The 22,969-nt window shown below is 55.8% G+C and overlaps 1 protein-coding gene across 2 annotated transcripts; it reads right to left on the minus strand.

The window, feature by feature from the left end:
- Positions 1–2,202: 2,202 nt before the first annotated feature.
- On the minus strand, positions 2,203–22,897 carry ADRA2B (adrenoceptor alpha 2B). Of its 2 annotated transcripts, XM_066377688.1 has the most exons (2): positions 21,135–22,897; positions 2,203–2,638 (listed from the first exon to the last, which is right to left on the minus strand). In XM_066377688.1, the coding sequence occupies exons 1-2, from the start codon at positions 22,469–22,471 to the stop codon at positions 2,566–2,568; spliced, it is 1,410 nt and encodes a 469-aa protein (XP_066233785.1). In that variant the 5' UTR covers positions 22,472–22,897; the 3' UTR covers positions 2,203–2,565. The 2 variants fall into 2 exon arrangements, with proteins under 2 accessions (XP_066233785.1, XP_066233786.1); XM_066377689.1 differs by lacking the exon at positions 2,203–2,638 and having other exon boundaries at positions 19,364–22,897.
- Positions 22,898–22,969: the final 72 nt, after the last annotated feature.

Here is a 22,969-nt window from a genome sequence, read left to right on the forward strand (position 1 = left end):
CTAGTCTGGAAGGACCCTGCCTGCAGCCCAGACACCTGGCCGCCTGCCCCAGGGAGCACTTGGTCCAGCTGAGACCAGGCACCACTGGGGCAGTGGCCACTCCATCTCCCACTAGGGCAGCACATCACAGCTTACAAAGGAACTTTCTCCACCACCAGCAGTGAATGTGACCTCACAATGCCTTAGGGAGAAGGCAAGCAGCTTGCCCCAGCCATCCCACTGGTAAGGAACAGGTAGAGAGACAGGTCCACATTGTCTGGCTCTCGGAGCCCAGTTTACCACAGCGGCTGTGCCTCCCACCCACTCGCTAGATGGCTCCTGTGGGAGCTGAGAAGACCACCTGCTCCTTCCTCCAGCCCTGGAGTAGCTGTCAGACCCTGGAGTCAATGCCCGATGAACTCAGCCTGCACTGGGAAGTGTCACTTTAATTAGACAGGAGATGAGGTCAAGTGTCCAGAGGCAGTCACAGTGACTTCTCCTCCCTTCTGCCCTAGGGGACCCTCCCTCTGTATCCCGCCCCCATGCAGAGCCATTGGCTTCCAGGGCATGGATGTCAGGGAAGGAAGAAGAGGCCAGCACCACCAAGAACGGCTCACATTCATACATTTCTCAGCATCCACATCACTTGGCTGGCTTTTAGGGGCCAAGGTCCCTGCCCCTCACTGAAGACAGTTGCCTTCTGCACTCAGCCAGAGGGCCCAAGAATTCTGGCTGGCTCAGCCTCTTGCCCGACCTCAGCAGAGAGGCACGCAGAAGGCCATGTCTTCCAAGCACTCCGGCGCCTGTCCTGCCTGGGCCTGCGTAGTCAGAGGCATAATTTCCAGGCTGCTGCCCTACATGGGCTCCTCTCCCTGCAGTACCACCTGCAACCGTTTCACACCTCCTGTAGCCGCTGTACCATCCCCATCCCCATCCCCATCCCCATCCCATTCCCATCCCCATCCCCATCCCCATCCCCATCCCATTCCCATCCCCATCCCCATCCCCATCCCCATCCCCATCCCCATCCCCATCCCATCCCCATCCCCATCCCCATCCCCATCCCCATCCCATTCCCATCCCCATCCCCATCCCCATCCCCATCCCATTCCCATCCCCATCCCCATCCCCATCCCATTCCCATCCCCATCCCCATCCCATTCCCATCCCCATCCCCATCCCCATCCCCATCCCATCCCCATCCCCATCCCCATCCCATTCCCATCCCCATCCCCATCCCCATCCCCATCCCCATCCCCATCCCATTCCCATCCCCATCCCCATCCCCATCCCCATCCCATTCCCATCCCCATCCCCATCCCATCCCCATCCCCATCCCCATCCCCATCCCATTCCCATCCCCATCCCCATCCCCATCCCATCCCCATCCCCATCCCATCCCCATCCCCATCCCATTCCCATCCCCATCCCCATCCCATTCCCATCCCCATCCCCATCCCATCCCCATCCCATCCCCATCCCCATCCCCATCCCCATCCCATTCCCATCCCCATCCCCAGCCCCATCCCCATCCCCATCCCCATCCCCATCCCCATCCCATTCCCATCCCCATCCCCATCCCCATCCCCATCCCATTCCCATCCCCATCCCCATCCCCATCCCCATCCCATTCCCATCCCCATCCCCATCCCCATCCCCATCCTCATCCCATTCCCATCCCCATTCCCATCCCCATCCCCATCCCATTCCCATCCCCATCCCCATCCCCATCCCCATCCCCATCCCCATCCCATTCCCATCCCCATCCCCATCCCCATCCCCATCCCATTCCCATCCCCATCCCCATCCCCATCCCCATCCCATTCCCATCCCCATCCCATTCCCATCCCCATCCCCATCCCCATCCCCATCCTCATCCCATTCCCATCCCCATCCCCATCCCTATCCCCATCCCATTCCCATCCCCATCCCCATCCCCATCCCATTCCCATTCCCATCCCCATCCCCATCCCCATCCCCCCTCCTTCCTTTTCAGCACCTGAGTGAGGCACAGACCTCTATTCACCTGCAGGCCCTGTGAGGTGCCACCTAGGATTTATTTCCGTTTTCCCTCACCCCATTCCTCCACCTGTGCCCCCATGACTGTCCTTAAACCCCCAGGCGTCCAAAAATGATAGGTGTGATTGGGTATACTCGCGTCTTCAGCCTGCAGCTTGGCCTCTCAGTTCACCCTACATCCATCACATGGTTTTTCACTCAGCATCATAGTTTTGGGACCTTCCCATTGACATGTGTACTTTAAATGGGTAAATTCAGTATGCAAATGACACTTCAATAGAAATGTTTTTTAATCTCCTTGGAGGAGCATTTGCAACATGGTCCTTTCTTCCAGGCCATGAAGCTTGAAGAGAGGGAGGAGCAGCAGACTCAACCCAGACGCCAGCAGCACCACAAGCCCCCAGTCACCTTCATAGGACACCTCTCTTCTTGGGACCCCCTCTCATTTCTAGGCTGGAGGGACAAGGTCATTTCTAAGGGCCATTCCACTCTTGATGTGTGATGACTCAAAGCATTGGCGCCCTCTGAGACGGCCCAGTTCTAGAACTCTCCCCTGGAGGCACGTTGTCATGCAGGAGAAAGCTCTGTGCTCAAAACTGTTCCCCACGTCATCTTCTGTTGCACTGAAAGCAGACGCCACCTAAGTTTCCAACAGTAAGAGAACAGTTACATAAACTGCAGTTCAAAATGGGGCCTGAAAACACTGACAATTGTGGGGTAGCTCTGTGCTATGACATTTGGTGGAGAGGCAGGACACAGGGCTGAGTAAGGGCAGTGAGTTAGGTGCCACGGACACCTTACCAGGAAGGAACAGGGAACAACGGGGGCTGGTGTGTTGGTGATAAACAATGAGATTGAGCATGTCATCCTCTTCTACCGAGAAGCCCACTGATGTCCCCATAACAGCGTCTGAGTGGCCTGCAGGTTGTAAAGTCACCTCAGCATGTGAGCTGTGTGTGCAGGTTACCCACAAGGCTGCAGCTGCCTTGTGGGGCAGGTAGACTTGGGGGTAAGGTGTCCAGGAGACTAATGCTCACTCCCCAGGCTGGCTTGAAGACCTGGTCCAAGGGGGCAGAACTCCCCCAGGGGCAGCTGCCACAGACCATAGCACACTCCAGCAGGGGAACCCAGCCTGTACACCCTGCAGAGCAACAAGAATCCCTAAATCTCTGTGATTTAGCACAAATGGATTATGCTATGCTCACTTCATAGTCCTATGTGAGTGAGGCAGCTCTCCTCTAAGTGGTGACTCAGGGACCAGGCTCCATTTAGCCTCTGGTGCCACCATCTCTAGCCCGAGGCCTCTGAGGTTGTTACAGAAGGAAATTGAGTGGCAGAGGGAACATGGGAGACTTTTATGGACCAAATAGAAATGGCATGGCTCTCTTCTGAAGTCCCCTTTCCATTGACCCAACTTATGCTTCGGTCAAGGGGGCTAGGAAACATGGTCTAACGTAGCCCAGGAACAAAAGGAGCCCCAGGCTGTCAGGAGCCTGGACTGCTGCTCCCTGAGCACCCACCAGGTGCTGCCTCCCCCACACTCTGGAGGAACTGGGCATCTTGAGGGCATGGTCTGCAGCAGTGCTGGCTCAAGCACAGCAGTGGAAAAGAGCTAGCCCTGGAGGGCTGCAGGCCAACTGTGAAGGTCCCCAGCACCAGTCAAGGGGTCTGGATTTTGTTCCTAGGTGGTAAGGAGCCACTGATGGGCTTTAAGCAGGGAAGTGCCATGGGCAGGTCTGGGTTCCAGAGATAAAGCTGCTGAGGAGAAGGAGGTGGGGAAGGTGGGGTGAGGAAAGTAGGCCAAGAAGGCATGTTAGCAGGTCCCTGGTGACCCCTAGTGAAGTGTCTGGACCCCTGCTTCAGTGCTCAGCCTTCTTTGTCCCATCCCACCAGAAAGCCTCAGGCCATAGGCAGAATACTAGGTCCCACCCAGACGGCTGCTGAGCGGAGGCTGCCCTGGCTCTGGGAGGGCAGACATGAGGCTCTGATTCTATTGTGTCTGGGAGTTGGCAGTAATAGAGGGACCAATAACCATGTTGTGCTCATTGTAGGCACCGGGACATTTCTCTGGACCCACCGGTGAGGAGCTATTAACCCAGATGGAGTGTGCCTTGAGGAGAAACCATCTTCCAGCAGCCTCTTTAGGGCAGGGCCTTGTAGTAGCAGATGGGATGGGTGTGGTGGGACCACTGGCAGGTTGTGGAGCTCCTCAGAGTGGAGCTTTGGTGGGCAGGTAGGGAATCTAGCCCTGGAACATTGACGGGAGAAAAACAGATGTTTCCTGATGTGTATAGACCATCTGGTGCCCAGGACGCCTGCTCCTGTGAACCCCCTCTCGCCCTTTCCTGTTTCTCTGCTGCCTCTAGACCTATCCTCTTCAAAGCCCCTCCAGGTTTGCCATGGGAAGTAGGAGGCCCCCTGGGGAATTTCCCAGCCCCTGACCCTGACCTCAGCTGCTGGCTTTTCTCTTCCCTTGTTCTCACACCCTCTACGGCCACCTAGCTAACCACGGTGGCTGTCATACCACCCTGCTCCCCAGTGCTGGCCACAGCCTGGCACATTCTCATGCTTGACTTGCATAATCTCACCTCGTTTTCATGAATGATCTGTGAGCACTGTTGCTTTCCCAATCCACAGAGGATGAGCTACTGCCCAGAAAAAGGAGGAAACCTGCCTGAGGTCACACAGCAATAGCAGGGAGAGCCAGACTTTCTACCTGTCTCCCTTCTACACCCTCTGCAGCCTTCTGTCCTCACCCACTCCAGCCACCCCTTGCCCCACCCTGGGGAGCAGAGCTCAGGCTCCTTGGTGTGTGCAGCAGTGCCTGGGGAAGACCCACTTCTCAGGTCTGGGATTGGGAAAAAGGAAAAACAAGAGTAACACCCAGGAAATGAGCCCCTGGCTAAGGGAGCTGCACAGTGTGGGCTGGTCCTTGTGATACCAAGGATCACACACACACACACACACACACACACACACCTCCCTGATGGCCCAGGAACACTGGGAAACCAGATGTCTGCCTTCTTCCAGAAGAAACAGGATCCCAAAGGGAAGCGGGAAAGGCCAGCAGTGAGAGGCTCACCTGCTAGAAGATTCTGAGGGCACACTGCCCACCAGTGGAGGGGTGCAATGAAAGCTGTAAGGAACTTAAGAAAAGGACAGTGTTCACTCCCAGCAACAGGCTGCTCCCGTATGATGCTCTGTGACAAATGATTGTGTGTCCTTTGAAAGTTCTAAAAGGACCCACGTAAGGACACAAGAGGGTGGGAGAGTCATTGCAAGAACTGAAAATTTTCACATCCAGATGTGAGTGAGTAAGGCATTTCCATCTTCCTCAGGGGGTGAATGGCTCACTGGGAGGAAAAAGACAGGCCAGGTACTCAGCACACTTATTGTATGACCCAATAAACAGGGTGGTAACCAGTAGAAGCGAGCTCTGAAGTATCTGAAGAAGCGAGGACCCTACGGGGCCTACACTCGGTTGGTCATACAGTGGTTGCAGCTCAAGCTAAGAGGGGCCTGGGAGCTTGGAGAATGAGCTGCTTCCCTCAGAGGCACAGAAGGACAAGGGGTCCAGGGCTGGCTCCAGCTGGACCAAGTAGGCCTCGTCAAGCCTGGGCCCCGTGCGGTCCCCATGTGGCACATGGGCCTCAATAGCTGCCAAACCTGCAGCTTTGGGGGAGGAAGGAACATCTTTGAGGGGTGATGTTGCCAGGCCCTGCTCAGGCTTAATAACCAAGAAGCAGCCACCTATCAACCCCAGGGCCTCCACAAAGCCTGTGGGATCTGAGGCGTAGGAGTAGGGAGCGCAGAGAGAGGGTGTGAGGACCTGGAGTTTTGGTCCCCATCCTCCCTTGATGTCTCTTCCCCTTGCCTGGAAGAGGTTCTCTGGATGAGTCTCAGATGTTAAAAATAACCCGCCTCTCCATCATCCCGTCAGCCGCACTCCAGGACAATGTGTTCCAAAGCCCAAACTGCTCTCCAGGGACTAGAACAACGGGGCAAGAAGGGCCATGCTTGTTCCTGGCTGCCCCAGGCCAGGAAAGCATGCACACAGGCTGGGCCCCATAGGCCAGTGACTCCATTCAGGCTCCCCAGTCGTGTGTCAGCCCTCTTGTCCCCCAAGTTCCTAAGGGGTTAGGTCCAGTGATGGGAGCCCCAGTGATGAGTGGGGTGCTTGTAGGGTGCTGGGGTTGCCACAGAGACCCACAGGCACTATAAGATGTGTGGGCCTCTTCCGGTCACCTGGAACTCCTTCCCCTCTTGCCTGTAACCCAGCAAAGAAGGGGATGCTGTATCCACCTATTGCCATGTGGCTTCCTCCTCTGATTCCCAAAAGTAGGCCTGGAGGGCCCAGAGGCTCTTTACAGGGAGTCAGGAAGGAGAGGAGGGACTTGGATGCATATAAAACCCAAGCCCCTGTCCCTTTCTGCTGTGGCAACTGCACTCAGGGATAAGAGACAAAGCTAGAGACAAAAACAATTAGTTTGAATCCTGCCATATCCTTGATTACAGTGCAACCTTGAGAGAGGTATCTAACCTCTCTGTGCCCAGATCCCCTCACTGGTAAAATAGATGCACATGGCCCCAACCTGCAGGGTTTCTGTGAGGGCTATATGAGGTCCAGATGTGGTGGAATGCACAGTGCCAGACAGAGTGGGTGCTCAGGAAACAGCACCAATGCAGAGCGCCCCAGCTGAGAGCACTAGCTGTGGGAAGAGAGCGCAAATCCTGCCTCATCCCTGGACTAGCTGTGTGGCCTTGAGCAAGTTGCTTTACTCCTCTGATCTTTAATTTCCTGGCCCGTTACATGGAATGATTCCACTCATCTCCTGGAGCTGTTGCAAGTCTTCTTGTGTAGGTGCCCTGAGGTTGGCGTTGAGTGTGTAGGGATCACTTGATAACTGTGCAAGGCCCCAGTCAGGACAGCATTGGAGCGGGAGCCACAGAGGAGGACAGGTGGCAGGCAAGGGACTGGATGGAGGAAGAAACTCATTTTCTTTGGCCTATGCTTTTTTTTTTTTTTACAGAGACAGAGTCAGAGAGAGGGTTAGATAGGGCAGACGGACAGATGAAAAGCATCAATCATCAGTTTTTCATTGCGACACCTTAGTTGTTCACTGATTGCTTTCTCATATGTGCCTTGACGGGGAATGGGGGGGGGGGGCTACAGCAGACCACTTGCTCGAGCCAGCGACCTTGGGTCCAAGCTGGTGAGCTTTGCTCAAACCAGATGAACCCGTGCTCAAGCTGGCAACCTCGGGGTCTCGAACCTGGGTCCTCCACATCGCAGTCCGACACTCTATCCACTACGCCACCACCTGGTCAGGCTGGCCTATGCTTTTTTTAGCAGCAATGAAGGCCTGCTGGCCACACAGCACACAGACCTGGGGCTCTCAAGGAGTGCCTGCCCTGGGTGCTCCTCAGAGCCCCACAGGCTTTTTGAGGCCCCACGCAGCAGACCTGTGCCAGCCAGCGGGCCCTGCCAGTCCCCACCCACCTTCATGCTATCCTGCTGGGCCCAAGGGCAGGGGGAGAATGAGAGAGAGAACAAGGGGAGTGACAGGGAGACCCACAGACACAAAGTGAGATGAAGAAAACAAAAGTCATAGGAACAGTCTGGAAATTAGAAAATAGGAATGACCTCTCTGAAAGGTCAAATGAGAGGGAAGAATAGAGGAAGAGCTCCAGCTGAGAACCCCACGGTGGGGACCAGTGATGGAGCTGGAGATAGCCTGACTCCGCTGAACACAGGGCTTTACCTAAGGATAGGTAATATGTTGTCATGATACCAGATGTAGCATTTCGGGCAATTGCTGTGAAGAATGGAGAGAATAGGTGGAGCACTGCCTGGTGCTGCAGCCCAGGGAGGGAAGGGTGGAAGCAGCCTGCTCTCCGTCCATCCCTGTCCCACCTAGCCCCTTCCCTGGGCTTCAGCCTAGCCAGGGCCTTTTCAGTCCAAGAGGGCCCTAGGGCCAACCTTCTGAGCCCCACCCATGTCCCCAGGCCCTGCCCTCCCCGCCATCCTCCTAGGCCTGACAGCAAACACAGGCCCTGTCTCCCTAACAAGTATATCAATGTAACTCTCCCCACAGCCCTCTGAGCAAGGTACACAGGTACCTCATTCTACAGATGACAATACCGGAGTCAGGGAAGGTGAGTAACTTCTCTGAGGTCACACAGCAAATAGGCCAGAATCTGAAGGCAACCCTGGTGCTCCACAAAGCCCATTTCCAGATGATCCCCTGGCCCCAGGCCTGGTCAGGACAGGCCTAGGAAGGCTCTTTTTGACCTCCCACTCTGCAGCACCTACTGGGAAGGGTCAGAGACATCACTGGTGGGGAGAGGAAAGGAGGAGCAAAATGTGCTTGGCTCTCAACAAACAACATCCCAATTTGTCCTGAGGTAATTCTTTCCATTTTATAAATGAGAAACCAACTTCAAGAGGAGTGACTTGCCCCAAGACCTTCCCTGGCCAAGGGCACCTGCTGCAGCCGCCTGCCCTGGGGCTGCTCCAGGCCTGGCTGAGTGGTGGCAGGGACAGAGCAATGCCCTGGGCAATGGGGAGCTTCCACAGCAGGGCTGGACTCTGTTGTTCAGGGCCCTGAGGCAGGGCCTCGGGGACCTCAGGGGAGAGGCCAAGGCTCTGTCCAGCTCCCTGCCATCCTCGCCAAAAAACCTATGGTCCATAGCTGTCCCTCTTCCTCCGTCCTCTGGGCCATTGGCCTCTCATCCACAGATCCTCCAGACAGATGTCCACTTCAGGACCTCCAGGCATGGGGGTGGTGAGACATCCCACCTCCAGAGTGCTCGACGCAGGGGCAGAAGTGGCCTGGCTGGGCAGTGAGAGGGCAGCCAGGAAGCGTATGCTTGGCCTCAGGGACCCCATCTCCAGGAGGAGGAGGCACTAACCTTTCCCATGCCTTCGGGCCTATGCCCTGGACCTGAGCATTGTTTGGCTGGTATCAGGGAGACAGCAGGGCCCTGTTAGCTGCCCCCATCCCATCTTGAGCGAGCTCCTCTAGGATGAGACCCAGATCCCAATGCCTCCTTGAAACAACCCCCAGAACTAGAAAGGCTGGTGGGGGTGGGCGATCAGCTGGGAGAGAGAGCAAGGGGCAGCGGGCTTCCAGAGGCTCTGAGCTACCTGCCGCTGGGGAGTGGGCTATTAAGGGAGAAGTGTGTGTGGGTGTGCGCACACGCGCGCGCGATGTGGCAGGCCTAAGGATTTTGAACCCTTCTAGAGAGTTTATCAATAGACCTAAAAAACAAAGGAGGAGAAGAGTAGAGGAGAACTCAATAAGAGAGGATAAAGGTCCTGAAGGATACAAGTGGCTGGTCGGCCCTGGACTCCCTCCTGTGCCCCTGGATGCAAGCCTGTCCCTGGCTGGCTCCATCCTGAGGAGTTCACTGCATTCTCACGCTGCCCAAGCCAACTGTGACCAGAGGGGTGCAGATAAACAGTGACAGGCATTCAGGGAGTGAGAGTGGCCCAGCACTGAAGCTTAAGGGCAGCCAAGTAGACGTGACCTCTGGGTGGTCAGGGTTCAGCCCAGCAGAGGCTCTTGTGAATGAGGACTGGGAGAGGAGCATGGGAAAGAGGGCTTAAGAGAAGGGGGGCTCACTGGTCATGGGCTGGAACCGGTTGAGTCTAGGGGAGCCAGTGTGCCAAGTGGGGGGGGCATAGAGGCGAGGGTAAAGGGAGAAAGGTCTGAGTCCTCTGAGACCCCACCCAAGCCAGTAGTCAGGAGGCCCAGGCTCAAGACAAGCAGGGCTGTGCTCACATTACCCGATGAGCTCTGCAGCCAGGAGTGAGATGGGCTCCTCACTGGTCTTGCCCCAGAGCTGAGGACCAGAGGGTTCACAGCTCACCAGGTTTAGCCCTCAGCCTCTGCAAAGTCACTCCCAACCTTTGGCATTCAGGGTAGAGGGGAAGGCGTATCATCACCAAGCCAAGCCCCCAAGGCACCTGTAAGCTGGGTGGGTGAGCGAAGGTGGGTGTTATATAGACCCTGATGACTTGTGGGGTGCTGGATCCAGCCTGTCTCACACCTCCACCCACACCCACAGGCCTGTGACCATGTAAGGCCAGTGGCTGTGGCCATCGTGGCCATTCAGGTTCCTGTTGGATTCGGGCAGACGGTAAAAGAACTGTGGAGCCAGAAAGGGTGGGCCATTCCTTTTATTAAAGTCTTATAATGGCGGGTGAGCAAACAGGCAGGGAAGACTACTTCCCTCTCTCTCTCAGGGCTCCCAAGGCCCGACTCATTCTCCGGACTTACCAGGACTCACAGGCCCCCACCAGCCTCAACAGGACTCCCAAGCCCCTCAGCACTCTCCAGCAAAACAGGCCAGGTGGAAATACCCCTTCTCTGGCAAACAGCAAACAATCACCCCTCCCCATGGAGGCAGGCAGGCAGTAATTTGCAATCTGCCACGCTGAGGCGAAGCACCCCCAGCCTTCCATAGACCACATGCACATGGTGCTGCCCCAATACAAGCGTGCAAACCTAAACACACTTGAAACACAGTGGTTTGCCCAACAGACCACAACTCCAGGTGGCCTTCCACTGTTGCACCCTGCCACTTTCTTGAAGGGTGGGGTAGCAGCGGTTGTGCCATGTCTGAGCTGAGGCCCCCACAGAGCTGTGCCTTGAGTGTCTGGATATCTGGGCTCGGGCGTGGCTCCAGGCATTGCCAGCTATGTAACATAGGACAAGTCGCTAAACCTTCTGGGCCCATTTCTGCATCTGCAGAATATTAGGGTAGTCATGAAATTTAAAGTACCAGGTTTGCTGTCTGCCTCCAAACAGGGTCTCAGTAACTTGGTCCCTCTTGCCTTCACCTACAGAGTTCCCCACTCCTGCTCACAACTGACAGGGTTTTAAAGGAGTGCACAGGGAATGGAGCGCTGGGCATGTAGTGAATGTCTGGAGACACCAACAGGTCCATGGAGACCAGAGCCACACACCCAGACCCAGGGAGCAGCCGCCTGAGAGACTTCAGGCCAGAGAGAAGAAAATAAACAAGTTTGCTGGCCACTCTCAGCTGTAGCTGTGTCTCCTCCCCTTTGCCTCCCTCTCCTCCTGACACTCAACCCTCTTCTCCACTTCCTGGAGCCAGGAGACCTGACATCCCAACTTATTTTTAGTCAGCTGCCTCTGGAGCAGAGCTGCTGGCCCTGGGTCTCACCACGCCCCATTCCTTGCCCCAGGGGATAGCCTGGGGCCAGATGGCACCTCAGAACGTGAGAGAGCACACACCCAAACACACACCCCCATAGCCTGGACAGACGGGCCCCTGCAATGCTCTCCGCCCCCTCCTGCCTGAGACATCAGCCACCAGTCTGCTGCAGAGCGCCCTCCAGCAGGCCTCCTGTCTGGCCTCCTACACCAGCAGGTCCACCAGTCCTGCCTTCCTCAAGTGTCATGTCACTGCATCCCTCCCTCAGTGCTTTGCTGCCTGGGGGCTGGAACCCCACCCCTGCCCCTCCCCACTCCCAGAGTGCAGGGTGGTGTCAGCTTCCTGCAGCCCTTCAAGCTGGCACTGAGCTCCACATACTTCAGGTTAGGGGCAGAAAGGGCCCAGGCAAGTTTGACACAGACACCTCCAAACTGCTCATCCGGGACCAGTGGTCCATCCAGTGACTGCAGCCAAGATAGGTGTGGGGGGTAGAGGGCATCGCTAGGGGCAGTGTCTCCCAGCTCCCCTACATCAGCTCAGCCAACAACCAACCCCTGTTGTTGTTCAAGCTGCTTCTTGAAGCTCTAAATGCCCACCCCACCGCACCCCACCCCACCCCTATTCCCTCTTCCTCCCTCCCAGGGAAGAGTTCAAATAAATACGGCTTTCTCCCCTCACCATGTTTCTAGGGCGCATTAACACCTCTAGAGACCAGTGCTGTATTTTTACTACCTGCTGGCCATTATGAGGCCTGGCTACACAGTAAACAAGACAGGTGGCTATGCCAGTCTTCGTGGTGCTTACAGTCTGTTAGGGGACAAAGACAAGGAGCAGACAGGTAAGTAAGACATCTTGCCTGCTAACTGGTGATAAGTGCCAAGGAGGAAACTCAGAACCGGGAATGGAGACAGGTGGTTTGATGGGAGGGGCCTCATAAAGTATGGGTGTCATGAGCACATTGATGGCTGGGGCTGCAGGGGAGCTCCCCCTGCCGTGGGGCACTGTGAAGGTGGATGGAATTGGAGCTCCAACTCTACTCCTGAAACACAGGGAGCCACACATCTGCTCACGCCAGGTGATCAGACTTTCAAGCGGCAGAACAGGCAGTGTAGCCAGGTGAACTTACCATTCTCACCTGGCTTTGCATACTCCTGGGGCCATAAGACCTCCATTGCCCTGCAGCCTATCCTACTGTTCCCGCCATCTCTGGCCCTCATCAGAGTGTGCTGTCCCACAAAGCCCCGCACTCACCCAGTCCCCACCATGCTACGTGGCTTCACCCCTCAGTGGGCCCCCAGTCGCCCCTGTGCTGACAACTGTGCATCCACATGCAATTTTCTCAGAATCTCTGGGGTCCTCCCTCTGGGCACCAATATTTGACTCCTGGGTACCTCCTACGCAGCAGCACTACAGGAATCCTAGCAGATACCCAGAAACCGCCCTGTTTACACCCCGTCAGCCCCCTTGCATCAGGCTGGACAGCCTTTTCCCCCACAAACACTGGGATTCAAGGCCAGGATTCTCCTTGGACCCAGGGGCAGATGAGCTTTATCTTGCACATGAGCTGCAATTGAGAATGTCGGCCCAGGACCTTCTACATACTTATTGCAGCTCCTGGAGAGAGTTCTGAGATCTGTTGCTGATATCTGTCATGATCACAGTGGTGAAGCTGCAAGCATAGGTGTGCTGTATTTGACTTATTTGCCTGAGCACCTTTCTCTCCTGGCTACATACTTGCAAAACCTGGAAGAAGTTATCCTGGCTAGATAGCTTGGTTGAAATGTCATCCTGAAATGCAAAGGTTGTGGTTTCAATCCCCGGTCAGGGCACATAAAGGAACAGATCATTTCTCTCTCGCTCTCTCTTCTTTTTTCCTCTCTCTCTCTAAGTCAATAAATAAAATAATGTTTTAAAAAGCCTGGAAAAAGTAGGAAAGATTGGATCCCATGGAAACATGGGGGTGAGGAGCAAGGGGGTAGAGCCAATTTCATATACAGAATGGGGCCATCTTCCTGGACCCAGAGTCCACCCTCCTTCCATCAAGCCCCTGAGTAGTGAGTCAGGAGACACCTGGGGACAAGGGGTTCTGCTACTTACTTTGGAGAGGACCTAGATGTACAGACAGTAATCAAAACGCCATTCATGGGCGCCACCTCTGCATTCCCACTCTCTTACTAGGACATCTCTATGTCATCTCTACCTTTCAATACACCTCTCCAATGTTACTGAAGGAGCCAATGTGATTCCATTTTAAATATGAGGAAACTGAGGCATGAAGAGGTTTCATGCTTTGCCTGAGGCCAAACCATGAAAGCTATGGAGCCAAGTTTAAGGGCAAAGGGAGTACTTTTTTCATGCTTCCACCAGGATGACCCAACCAAGCTCTCTCTCTGCCTGTACCCTCTTTGCCCAGCCCACCTGCTCCTCCACACTCCAGGACAGGTCCCTGATGCCCCTTCCCTTGGGACGCCCTGGTTGTTCCCCCAGCTCTCAGAGATAGTTTCCCAACCCTAGCCCAGCCAAGGCCAGGATGGAATCTCCCAACAGGATTTCTCTAGGAAACTATGGGGAAAAACAAAACAGAAAATATAAACACTGAACAAGAGACGCATTCCCAGCGAGCAAGGGTCCCCAGCCTTAGGTGACCAAGGCCAAGGCTGCCCCAGATTGCTGGGAAACGTCACTCATTCCACAGATGCTTCCTGCATCTGCTCTGGGCCAGAGGTGCTTCGGGCGGGGACACAGACACTAACCAGGCAGAGCCCCTGCCCTCAGCGGGGAGGCCCACCACGGTGGGCTTAACACTGATTTATCTTCAGGAGCCAAGTTTCCTCCCCAGATCATTCTAGGTCCTGACCCAATGGGAGCAGAGTTTCCCCAGGAGCTCCCCACACACCACTTGCCCCTCCTGGAGGACCCCACCCACTCTTCCATTGTTGACCCCCAGTTTGAGTTCCTCTTCCAGCCTTACTTTAGACACCATGTCAAGCACAGGCTGGCTCCTGTCCGACCCTACCCACAGTCACATGTCCCTTCCCCTGTCTCACCAGCTCCCAGCCTGCCTGGGGGGAATGAATGAATGTCTTTCAAGACCCTTCTAGGGTTTCCACCACCTAGATCTCCCTGGGACACAGGTGTCATGGGCAGGACAGGGAGGTGGCAGAGGGTGTTACTTGAGCCTGGGGTGGGCAGAGGAGGAATCCTGGTGGTCAGCGGGGGTGAGGGGGAGCTGCTTCCTGAACAATAGAACAATAGATAAGCAGAAAAGGCAGGTGAGGTGGGGGCAGGAGAGCACTGACTTGGTTTCCTCCCTTCTCTCTGACCCTGCCCAGGGGTTCCTGGGGCAGCACCCAGGACATCATTTCAACCATGCTCCAGTCCAACTCCTTCATCTAACAATGAGGAATTTGAAGTCCAGAGAGGTGAGTGGATTTGCCCAAGATCACCTAGAAATTTGGTGGCCCTGCAGGAACCCTGACCCCCGCTTCTAGACCCCAGCCAGTGCTCCTGAAACAGCTAAGGAAACCTTCCAAACAGTTGCTAGCCTTGTGCCCATTCTAATTCCAGCTGCCAGGTCAGCAGGGAGTGGAGAGGATTAGCAGCTGAAATAGCTGGCTCAAAGTGGCACCTGTCAAGAAGCACCCAGGGGCCTGGTGAGCCTGTGGCCTATGAGCACCATCACCCTCTCCCTCTCCTGAACTGGGAAGGGAGGGCTGGCTTTAACCCTTGCTGACCCTCAGTGTCTGGGGACTCCCAGCAGCAGGCACAGGCAGCTCTCACGCTCCCTGCCTCACAGCTGTGGCTGGGCTGGGGTGGGAACTGGACGACATGGGGACACTTCCCCAGACCAGCTCTTCCTCCTCTTGAAATAGTCCAGGTTCCCCTGGGGCTAGAGGTAGTGGCATTCCAATTGCCTTCTAGGTGCTCTGAGATTGCAGTGGCCCAACCCCCAGCCGCAGAGGGGAGTGCCCTCCCCATGGAAATCAAGGGCAGGACACTAGCACCCTCAGCCAGGCCTGCCAAAGGGCTAGGACCCCAAAGGGTGTCATTGGGCTACAAATAGCCCCCAGTTGCCAGACACAGAGGCTCATTTTCAGTCTCCAGTGTGTTCTGGTCCCCCTGCAGCCACAGGGGTCCACAAAGCACCCGGTCCATGAAGCACCAGGGCCATCCCAGGAAAAGGCAAAAGTCAGAGGGTCAGAGGGGACAGAGGGGAGGCTCAGAGAAGGGGGAACAAGTCACTGAGGACCCGGAAGTAGGACGGGCCAGGAGAGGGGAAGGGAGGAAGGGAAGGGAGGGACAAAGTGGCGGTGGAGTCCCAGGTGTAAAGGGTGGTTATTAAGAAGGGGGCACCTCTCCCTTTGAAATCACTACTAATCAACCACAAGGCCAAGCCAAGGGCAGGAGCATTTGGCCAAGAGCCTCGGCGGGTGTGAGAGGATCAGAGCCAGTGAACCCTGGGGAGGATGCGAGCTGCCATCCAGGCTCCTTCTAGCCTTGGCCTTCTAACACAACCTTCTCCACGCCGGACGGATGCGGGAGCATGAGGGATCCCAGAATCTAATTTTAGCATTTCACCCGTGTGCTTCTGCCTCTCTTACTAACAGTGAGCAGAACCTGGGAGGGTGGGAAATTCCTACCCCTGCCTTGGCCCTGCTCTGCTGGAGGTTCCAACAAGCAGGGAGATCACCCCCAAGCTGAGGTCTCTGCAGTTCAGAGGCTTTGCTGGGCTAGGAGGGCCCAGGGCCTCCTCCTTACATTGGGGGGTAGGGCGGACACCAAGGCCGGTTTGTGGCACAGTTGAGATTAGATTGGGTGGATTATGCTGGGTGTAATCCTGGCTCTGGGTGACCTTAGACAAAATACTCAACTCTCCTTAGCCTCAGTTTCCTCGCCTGTGAAACAGGGATAGTAATGGCTCTGATCTCAAATGATGTATGGCAGGCACTGGCCCTAATGACTCCAGGCTGCCATTATTCTTCTCTCGGCGGCCCGCCCCAGAGAGCTCCAGTCTGATTGCTCACTCCAGACCCAGTCTGTTTCTGCACTGAGGTACAAAGGTGAAGAAAACAGCCGGGTCCTACCCAGGAGCCCGGCTCAAGAACAACTAACTCCAGGGACCTCAGTGTCTGGACATTCTAGGAGCCACGCTTAGATTGGGGCAGAGAAGGAACCTCAGGCTAGGGATTCCTGGGGACAATAGGGACAATCCCTGGTGAGCAGACCGGGACACTGAGGCCCCAAGAGGAACCCAGCCCTGCTCAGGGGCAGCCAGACTGGCGGTGGCAGAAGCAGGCATGACCCTGGCCTCCCTACTACCTCCCCCTCCCATGACTTTCACTATTACAGAAGTCCCATCCAGTCAGTGCTGCTGCACACAGGGACCAGGCCCTGGAGCAAAGGTCCCAGCCAGCACTGGAGCAGCAAAAGCTTGCCCAGTACCAATGCCAGAGGGTCAGATTCCTCCCCCCAGCCAGTAGCAACCTCTTCCACAAGTAGCAGCTGAGTAAGGTCACAAACCCCCTCCGCAGCACTCCACCAAACACACAAAATAGAAGTCACACAACAGATTAGGAAGGGACAAGGGCCTGATGAACTCACAAGCCTCCCCCCCCCCCCCCATCTTGCATCAACTGGCCCTCCTACCACAGTACCTGTGCAGGTGGGTCAGGGTGCCTCCTGCAAGAAAGCTCCAAATAGGAATTTCCAGCACCCTAAATTTCTCAGCAGCTGGCCTGGGGCAATTTCAGGGTTTCAACTTCCTTTGAAGGGTGTCCCCAGTGACCCTAAGGACCCAGATTCTTAGAGAGTGAGGGCAGTAGGGGGTAGAGGTCTTCCTAAGCCCTCCTGCCCAACCTCTTCTCTATCTTCTCCATTGATGCCTGCCCTTGCTCACAGCCATCTTGCCTGCTGCCCCTGCCCTCCCCTCCAGGCATTTGCTGGGACTATTCTCAGGAAGAGCAGGGCCCTTACACTTACCTTACATCTCTTGCTCTACACCCACCTCATCAACCCATTAATCCTAAAATGGGTTCAGGGTACAATCAAAGTAGGTGCAGCAGCCTGACCTGTGGTGGCGCAGTGGATAAAGCATCGACCTGGAATGCTGAGATCGCCAGTTCAAAACCCTGGGCTTGCCTGGTCAAGGCACATATGGGAGTTGATGCTTCCTGCTCCTCCCCCCTTTCTCTCTCTCTCTCTCTCTCTCTCTCTCTCTGTCTTTGTCTTTCTTCTCTAAAAAAGGTAGGTACTGCCTACACAAATAGCAAGAAGGGGTGTGAGAGGAGGAGGTCTGATCTGGATCCAGGCCTGGGATCCAGCTCAGCTGAGCACACAGCACTGGGCAGGTTCCTGGGACTCTGTTCCCCAGGTACTAAGAATTGAATTAGGTAGCAGGGACAAGCCGAGCACAAGACCTGGCCCACAGCAGACTGTTAGCTGGTGTTTCCTAAATGTGGGCCTGTCATTTTTGAGTCTGGCTGCAACCTCTTGGTATGGAGGTGTGGTGGTGGTGGGGGGGGGGGGACAGATTGGGCAACCTGGGTTCCAGAGCCAGCTCCACAGCAAGATCTCTGTCTCTAGGCTTCAGTCTCTTCTTCAATAAAATGCAGGAATTAGACTGAGCTGTCAGGAACGAAAAACCTGTGAAAATCATACCATAACTTACACATCATATACCAGTGACAGACATGAGCAGTCCATCACAGCACACGCCTATTGAATCAAGCTCAGATGTAGCTCAGAATCCCCATACAGGTAGGCCACTGAAAGAAAACTAGAGACAGGACCAAAACTTTTCTGCATCTGAATTTCCTAGCATTCTGATTTGGGGACCCAAATCTCCTCTTCTGCAATGTTGCCACACCAAGCAAAGTGTGAGACTCAAATAAGATACTATGTTCAGAATGAGATGCCAACAGTCCAGCTGCAGCAGGAAGAATTTCTGCTACCATCTCCAGAGACTGGGAGGGAGCTCCTTTCCCAGATCCCGGACTTGCCCCTTGCAAACCCTGAGGCACACTGGATGGTGTGGTCCAGTGGATGGAGCTTGAGCCTGGATGACTAACAAGGTAATCAGACAGAGTTCCAGAGGAGCGATTGGCCCAGGGGAACAGGGGAACTATTCTGATTGGCTCTCATCGGGCCTCAGGGACTTGACAGTGGGTGCAGGCTAGTGGAAAGGGCTGGGAGCTCCTCAGGGCAGGGCCTGGCTTTTTTGTAAAGTTCTTAGGAGAGCTTCATGCCCCCAAGTCCACCAATGTTGGGAGACACATGGAGTCTCCCCTGGCAAATGCCGTAGTCTTGGGAAGTGTGAATCCTGGGCAGAGGTGAAGGGTGGCTTCACACTTCCAGACCCTGGGGCCTCACTACCTGCCCTCACCCCCCCTCCCAGGCTTCACCCTTCTTGGTGCCCTAAGCACCCCCAGTCTCCTGCTGGCCCTGCAGCCAACCTGCTGTGTATGGCCTGAGGCTGCCCTCTCTGAGGTGGGACTGGGCTCCCACACATTGGATAGCTTTGGGGCCTCCAGCACTTTATCTGGAAATAAGTAAACTCCAGCTCAGACTTGTGAGTGGCTGGTCTTAGTGTGAGACAGCAAAAAGCAAATTGGCTCTGCTAGCTCTCCTGCCCTTACTGAAGGCAGCAGCTTACATCTCAGACTGCCTGCTCTTCCCCCCATACCATGCGAGTGGTATCCGACCACCTCGGCTGACCCCCACTCCTGCACCTGACCGCCAACAAGGCCAGCTTCCCACTAACTCTCAAACTGTCAAATCCATCACACAGAGTACCCTTTGCATGTGTTGTTTCCCTGCCCCAAATTCCTTCCTATCTTTCTTTTGGGCATACTCCTGCTCTTTCCCCAAAACCCAGCCCACAGGAGACCTCCTGGGGTGAGGCAGCCTTTCCTGCTTCCCCAAACAGCTGGTCTCAGGCTCCTCTGGCCACTTTAACCCCCATTGTCTTGTGATGAAGAATAAGGGAGGACTTGTGGACAAAGCAGGCAGGCAGCTGGGAGGGTACTAGCTGGCCACACCTGGAGGAGGGGAGGGCAACTGGACCATGCCAAGTCTGCAAACATAGCTGAGGAGTAACTATGGCCAACGACGACACAGCATGCTTATTACAAAATATCTTTTATTGATAAAATAGTTCAGACCTTTAAAAAAACCTCCTGCATATCACAACAAGAGGGCCACAGGCAACAATAGCAGGGGTGTCCTGGGGCACCTGCAAAACCGGTCAGCAAATATTACTAGCCAGCCCCTTCCCTGAGTCCACCTACCAACCCAGCCCTGCCCCAGGGCAATGTCCTGGTCTCACACTGGAACTGAGAAACCAAGGGACCTTCTTTGGTCCCCTCCATTCTCTCCAGCCCAGAAAATGCCCTCAGCACCCATCCCAATAAGGCCAGGTTCATTACAGTGCCAACAGTGCCCATCCCCAAAGAAGACCCTGATGGCTTATTGTTGAAGTGAGGCACTCCCACAGGTACCACTGGGAAACATCCTTCACATGCTCCCAATTGCTCTAGGTTCAATGGTCTGGGATAGGGGTTGAGAACCAGGAGGAAGAGGCCTCTGGAGCCCCATTAGTGGGGTGGAGTCACATGGCTGGGTTGGAGGTGGCCAGCCAACACCCACCCACAATGGAATCAGCTGTGCATCACAGGGACCCATTTAGGGCTTACAGCCCTGCCTGACACTCTTGTGCAAGGCTCCCCCAGGGGTCCAGACTGCCCTTGTTCACCAGCTCCAGCCCAGAGCCCTGCCAGGGGGCTCTGTCACCAGCCACAGCCTCTCATGTCAAATGTTCCCAGGGTGTGGATATTTTTAGCTATCTTGGGGAAACAATTTGCCTGCTTGATGACAAAAGACTTATCCACCATTGGAGGGGGGCTAAGCTACTGAAAACCCTCTTGGTGTTGCAGGTGAAATGTCAAGAAGTCATCATGCAGCACAATAACTCAAACCTTTGCAGGCACAAGCACACATTATCAAAGAAATCCTTCAACTTAAATAGTGGTTCTATCTGCCACTCCCCACTTCCAGTTTGGGGTAGGAATTTACACACCCCAGGCACAGAACAAACGTCTATAGGAAGACAGGTGGTGGTAAACACAGAGAACGGGGATTTTTATATCACCTAATAATCACATTTTCTGGTTCTCTAGGTTCCCCTACAGAGCTCAAAGCTTTCTGCAATGCCTTTCATCTTCCTGCAGCAAGTAGGCGGCAAGCTATTGTCGCCCTGGATTTTGCAGGGAGTGAATGGTAGTGATGGGGATGTCCTGTTGAAGCAGAGCCAGGCTTCCAGAGAGTCACTAGGTGGGACATGGATCACAGTTCTGGCCTTCAAAGGAGCTATAAATCCAAAAGGAGGGAGAGGGGAAGAAAAGCCAAGGGACAGCGCCAGCTTATAAACCCCCACTCAGAGCCTGATGGGGATCATGGGTGCTCAATGTGGATGCATGGTCATTGTTTCTGCCTCCTCCTCAATACCAGGCCCCCCTGAGAAGAGTGAAGGCTGGCTTTCTGCTCTTTACTGGGGAAGATAAAAAGAAAAACACCACAAGCAAGTGGCTTGCCAGAGACCACAAGGTCTTTGAGGAAGCTTTCATGGTCCTGGGGTTCTGAGAGGTAGGTGCTCTACCCCAGCCTGGCCTCAGCCATAATCAGGAAGGTCCAGGCCTCTTCCATCTGCCTGTGCTCAGGCAGGGTGTGGAGGATATGTCTCCCCACAGCCAAGCCAGCAAGAGAAGGCTTAGGCTAGACTCCTGGGAACAGTACCCCTGCCCATGCACCTCCCAGGGTGCTCCCAGGATGAGGCCTGCAGTACCTGGGCAGGAATCAGGCAGCCTCAGGGAGGTGTCCACAGAAAACAGAGTAGGAAGCAGGGTGGCACTGGTGCCACCCGGCACTAAGCCCACAAAAGCAGCAGGCAGGCGGCTCACCAGGCTGTTTGAGTCCACTGGCGGCAAAGGATCCGTCGGAAGGCACGGCGGAAGTCCTGATTGAAAATGGTGTAGATGACAGGATTCAGTGAGCTGTTGCAGTAGCCAATCCAGAAAAAGAACTGGAAAAGGCTGTGGGGCACCTTGCAGTGCTGCGGGCAGATGGCACCCAGACTGTAGCTGAAGAAGAACGGGAACCAGCAGAGCACGAAGACTCCTATAACCACGGCCAGCACAAAGGTAAACCGCTTCTCCCGGGTCAGCTGAGCCCGTCGACGCCACCACTGCCCACTTGCAGCACCCATACCCCTGCCCAGGAGCACCTGGCCACGCAGGGTGGCCAGCACCCGGGAACCCTGTGGCTGTTGGGGTGGGCTGCAAGCTGAGGCTGGGGATGCTGGCAAGGCCTGAGGCTCACACTCCTCGTCGTAGTCTTCCTCTTCATCTCCAAGTTCTTCCTCAGGGGAAGTCCCACAAACACATTCCTTCTGTCCCTGGCCTGCATGGGGAAGGGCAGGCCAGCTGGGTGGCAAGGCAGGACTGCCAGGATCTTCAGGGGTCCCCCCTTGTTCCTTCTCTCCAGTGGGCTTAGAGGGTCCATTGGCCTCTCCGGAAGCCCCCAAATGGAAGGCCAGGGTTGACAGTTTGGCTGAGGATCTCCTATGAATCCGGCCGGGCTGCTTAGAATCACCCACCCCAGGGCCTCCTTTGGCCCTGGGACCCCTGCGGTTGCTACGTTTAGCGATCAGGTAGATGCGCAGGTAGACAAGGATCATGATGAGGCAGGGTGCGAAGAAGGACCCGATGCTGGAGGCCAGGATATACCAGGCCTCTTGGTTGAGCTTGCACTGTGGGCGCCCGCGGGGCTGGGGGCCTGGGTCGCCCTTGTAGACGAGGGGCGGCAGCGAGATGACAGCTGCGATGAGCCATACGGTGAGGATGATGCACTTGATGCGTCGCGGGGTACGTTTGGAGTTGTACTCCAGAGCGCGGCTCACCGCCCAGTAGCGGTCCAGGCTGATGGCACACAGGTGAACGATGGACGAAGTACAGAAGAGCACGTCGAGCGCCAGGTAGACCTCGCACCACGTTCGCCGGAAGTACCAGTAGCCCAGCAGCTCGTTGGCCAGCGAGAACGGGATGATGAGCGTAGCTACCAGGATGTCAGCGGCGGCCAAGGACACCAGGAACAGGTTCTGCGGGGCTCTCAGCGAGCGGCTCGTCAACACCGCCAGGATGACCAACGCGTTGCCGAAGATGGTGAAGAGAATGAGAAAGGTGATGACCGCCGCGATGACTGCGGTGGCCTGCACGGAGTAGGGCTCCTGGTGGTCCATGCTGAGGCTGAGCAGGCCAGAGGGGGCGTTGCTTGCCCAGCGCAAGCACTGCAGCCAACAGTGTTGTCCCACCCAGTGCGGCTAAACGAGGGGGTCGCCTCGCTGACAGCGCTGAGGGTGCTGGAGCCCCATGACTAGGACGAACGAAGCCCAGGAGGCTGGGGGAATACTGGGGCTAGGCACCTTCCTCCTACATCGTCTTCCACCGGCGCCCGGCGTCCTTGCGGTCCTCCCCGAGAAGTTTTCCAAGTTGTCCCGCTGCCGTACCAGCCCCGCCAGGGACAGGAAGAAAGTTGCACTCTCCCACCCTGAGGCTGCTGACCGCTCTCGGGGCGCGGGTCCCACGCGCTGCCCGTTCTCGGAGGAGGCACGGAGGCCGCGGCGCCCGCTCGCTCGCTTGCTCAGGTCGGGAGCCGCGCCTGTAGACAGCCCGCGGCTGCAGGGGAGTGGGGAACCGAGCAGCGGCTGCAGGGGAGTGGGGAACCGAGCAGCGGCTGC

The sequence above is a fragment of the Saccopteryx leptura genome, chromosome 3 (genome assembly GCF_036850995.1).
Source record: "Saccopteryx leptura isolate mSacLep1 chromosome 3, mSacLep1_pri_phased_curated, whole genome shotgun sequence".
In the NCBI taxonomy this organism is placed as follows: Eukaryota; Metazoa; Chordata; class Mammalia; order Chiroptera; family Emballonuridae; genus Saccopteryx; species Saccopteryx leptura.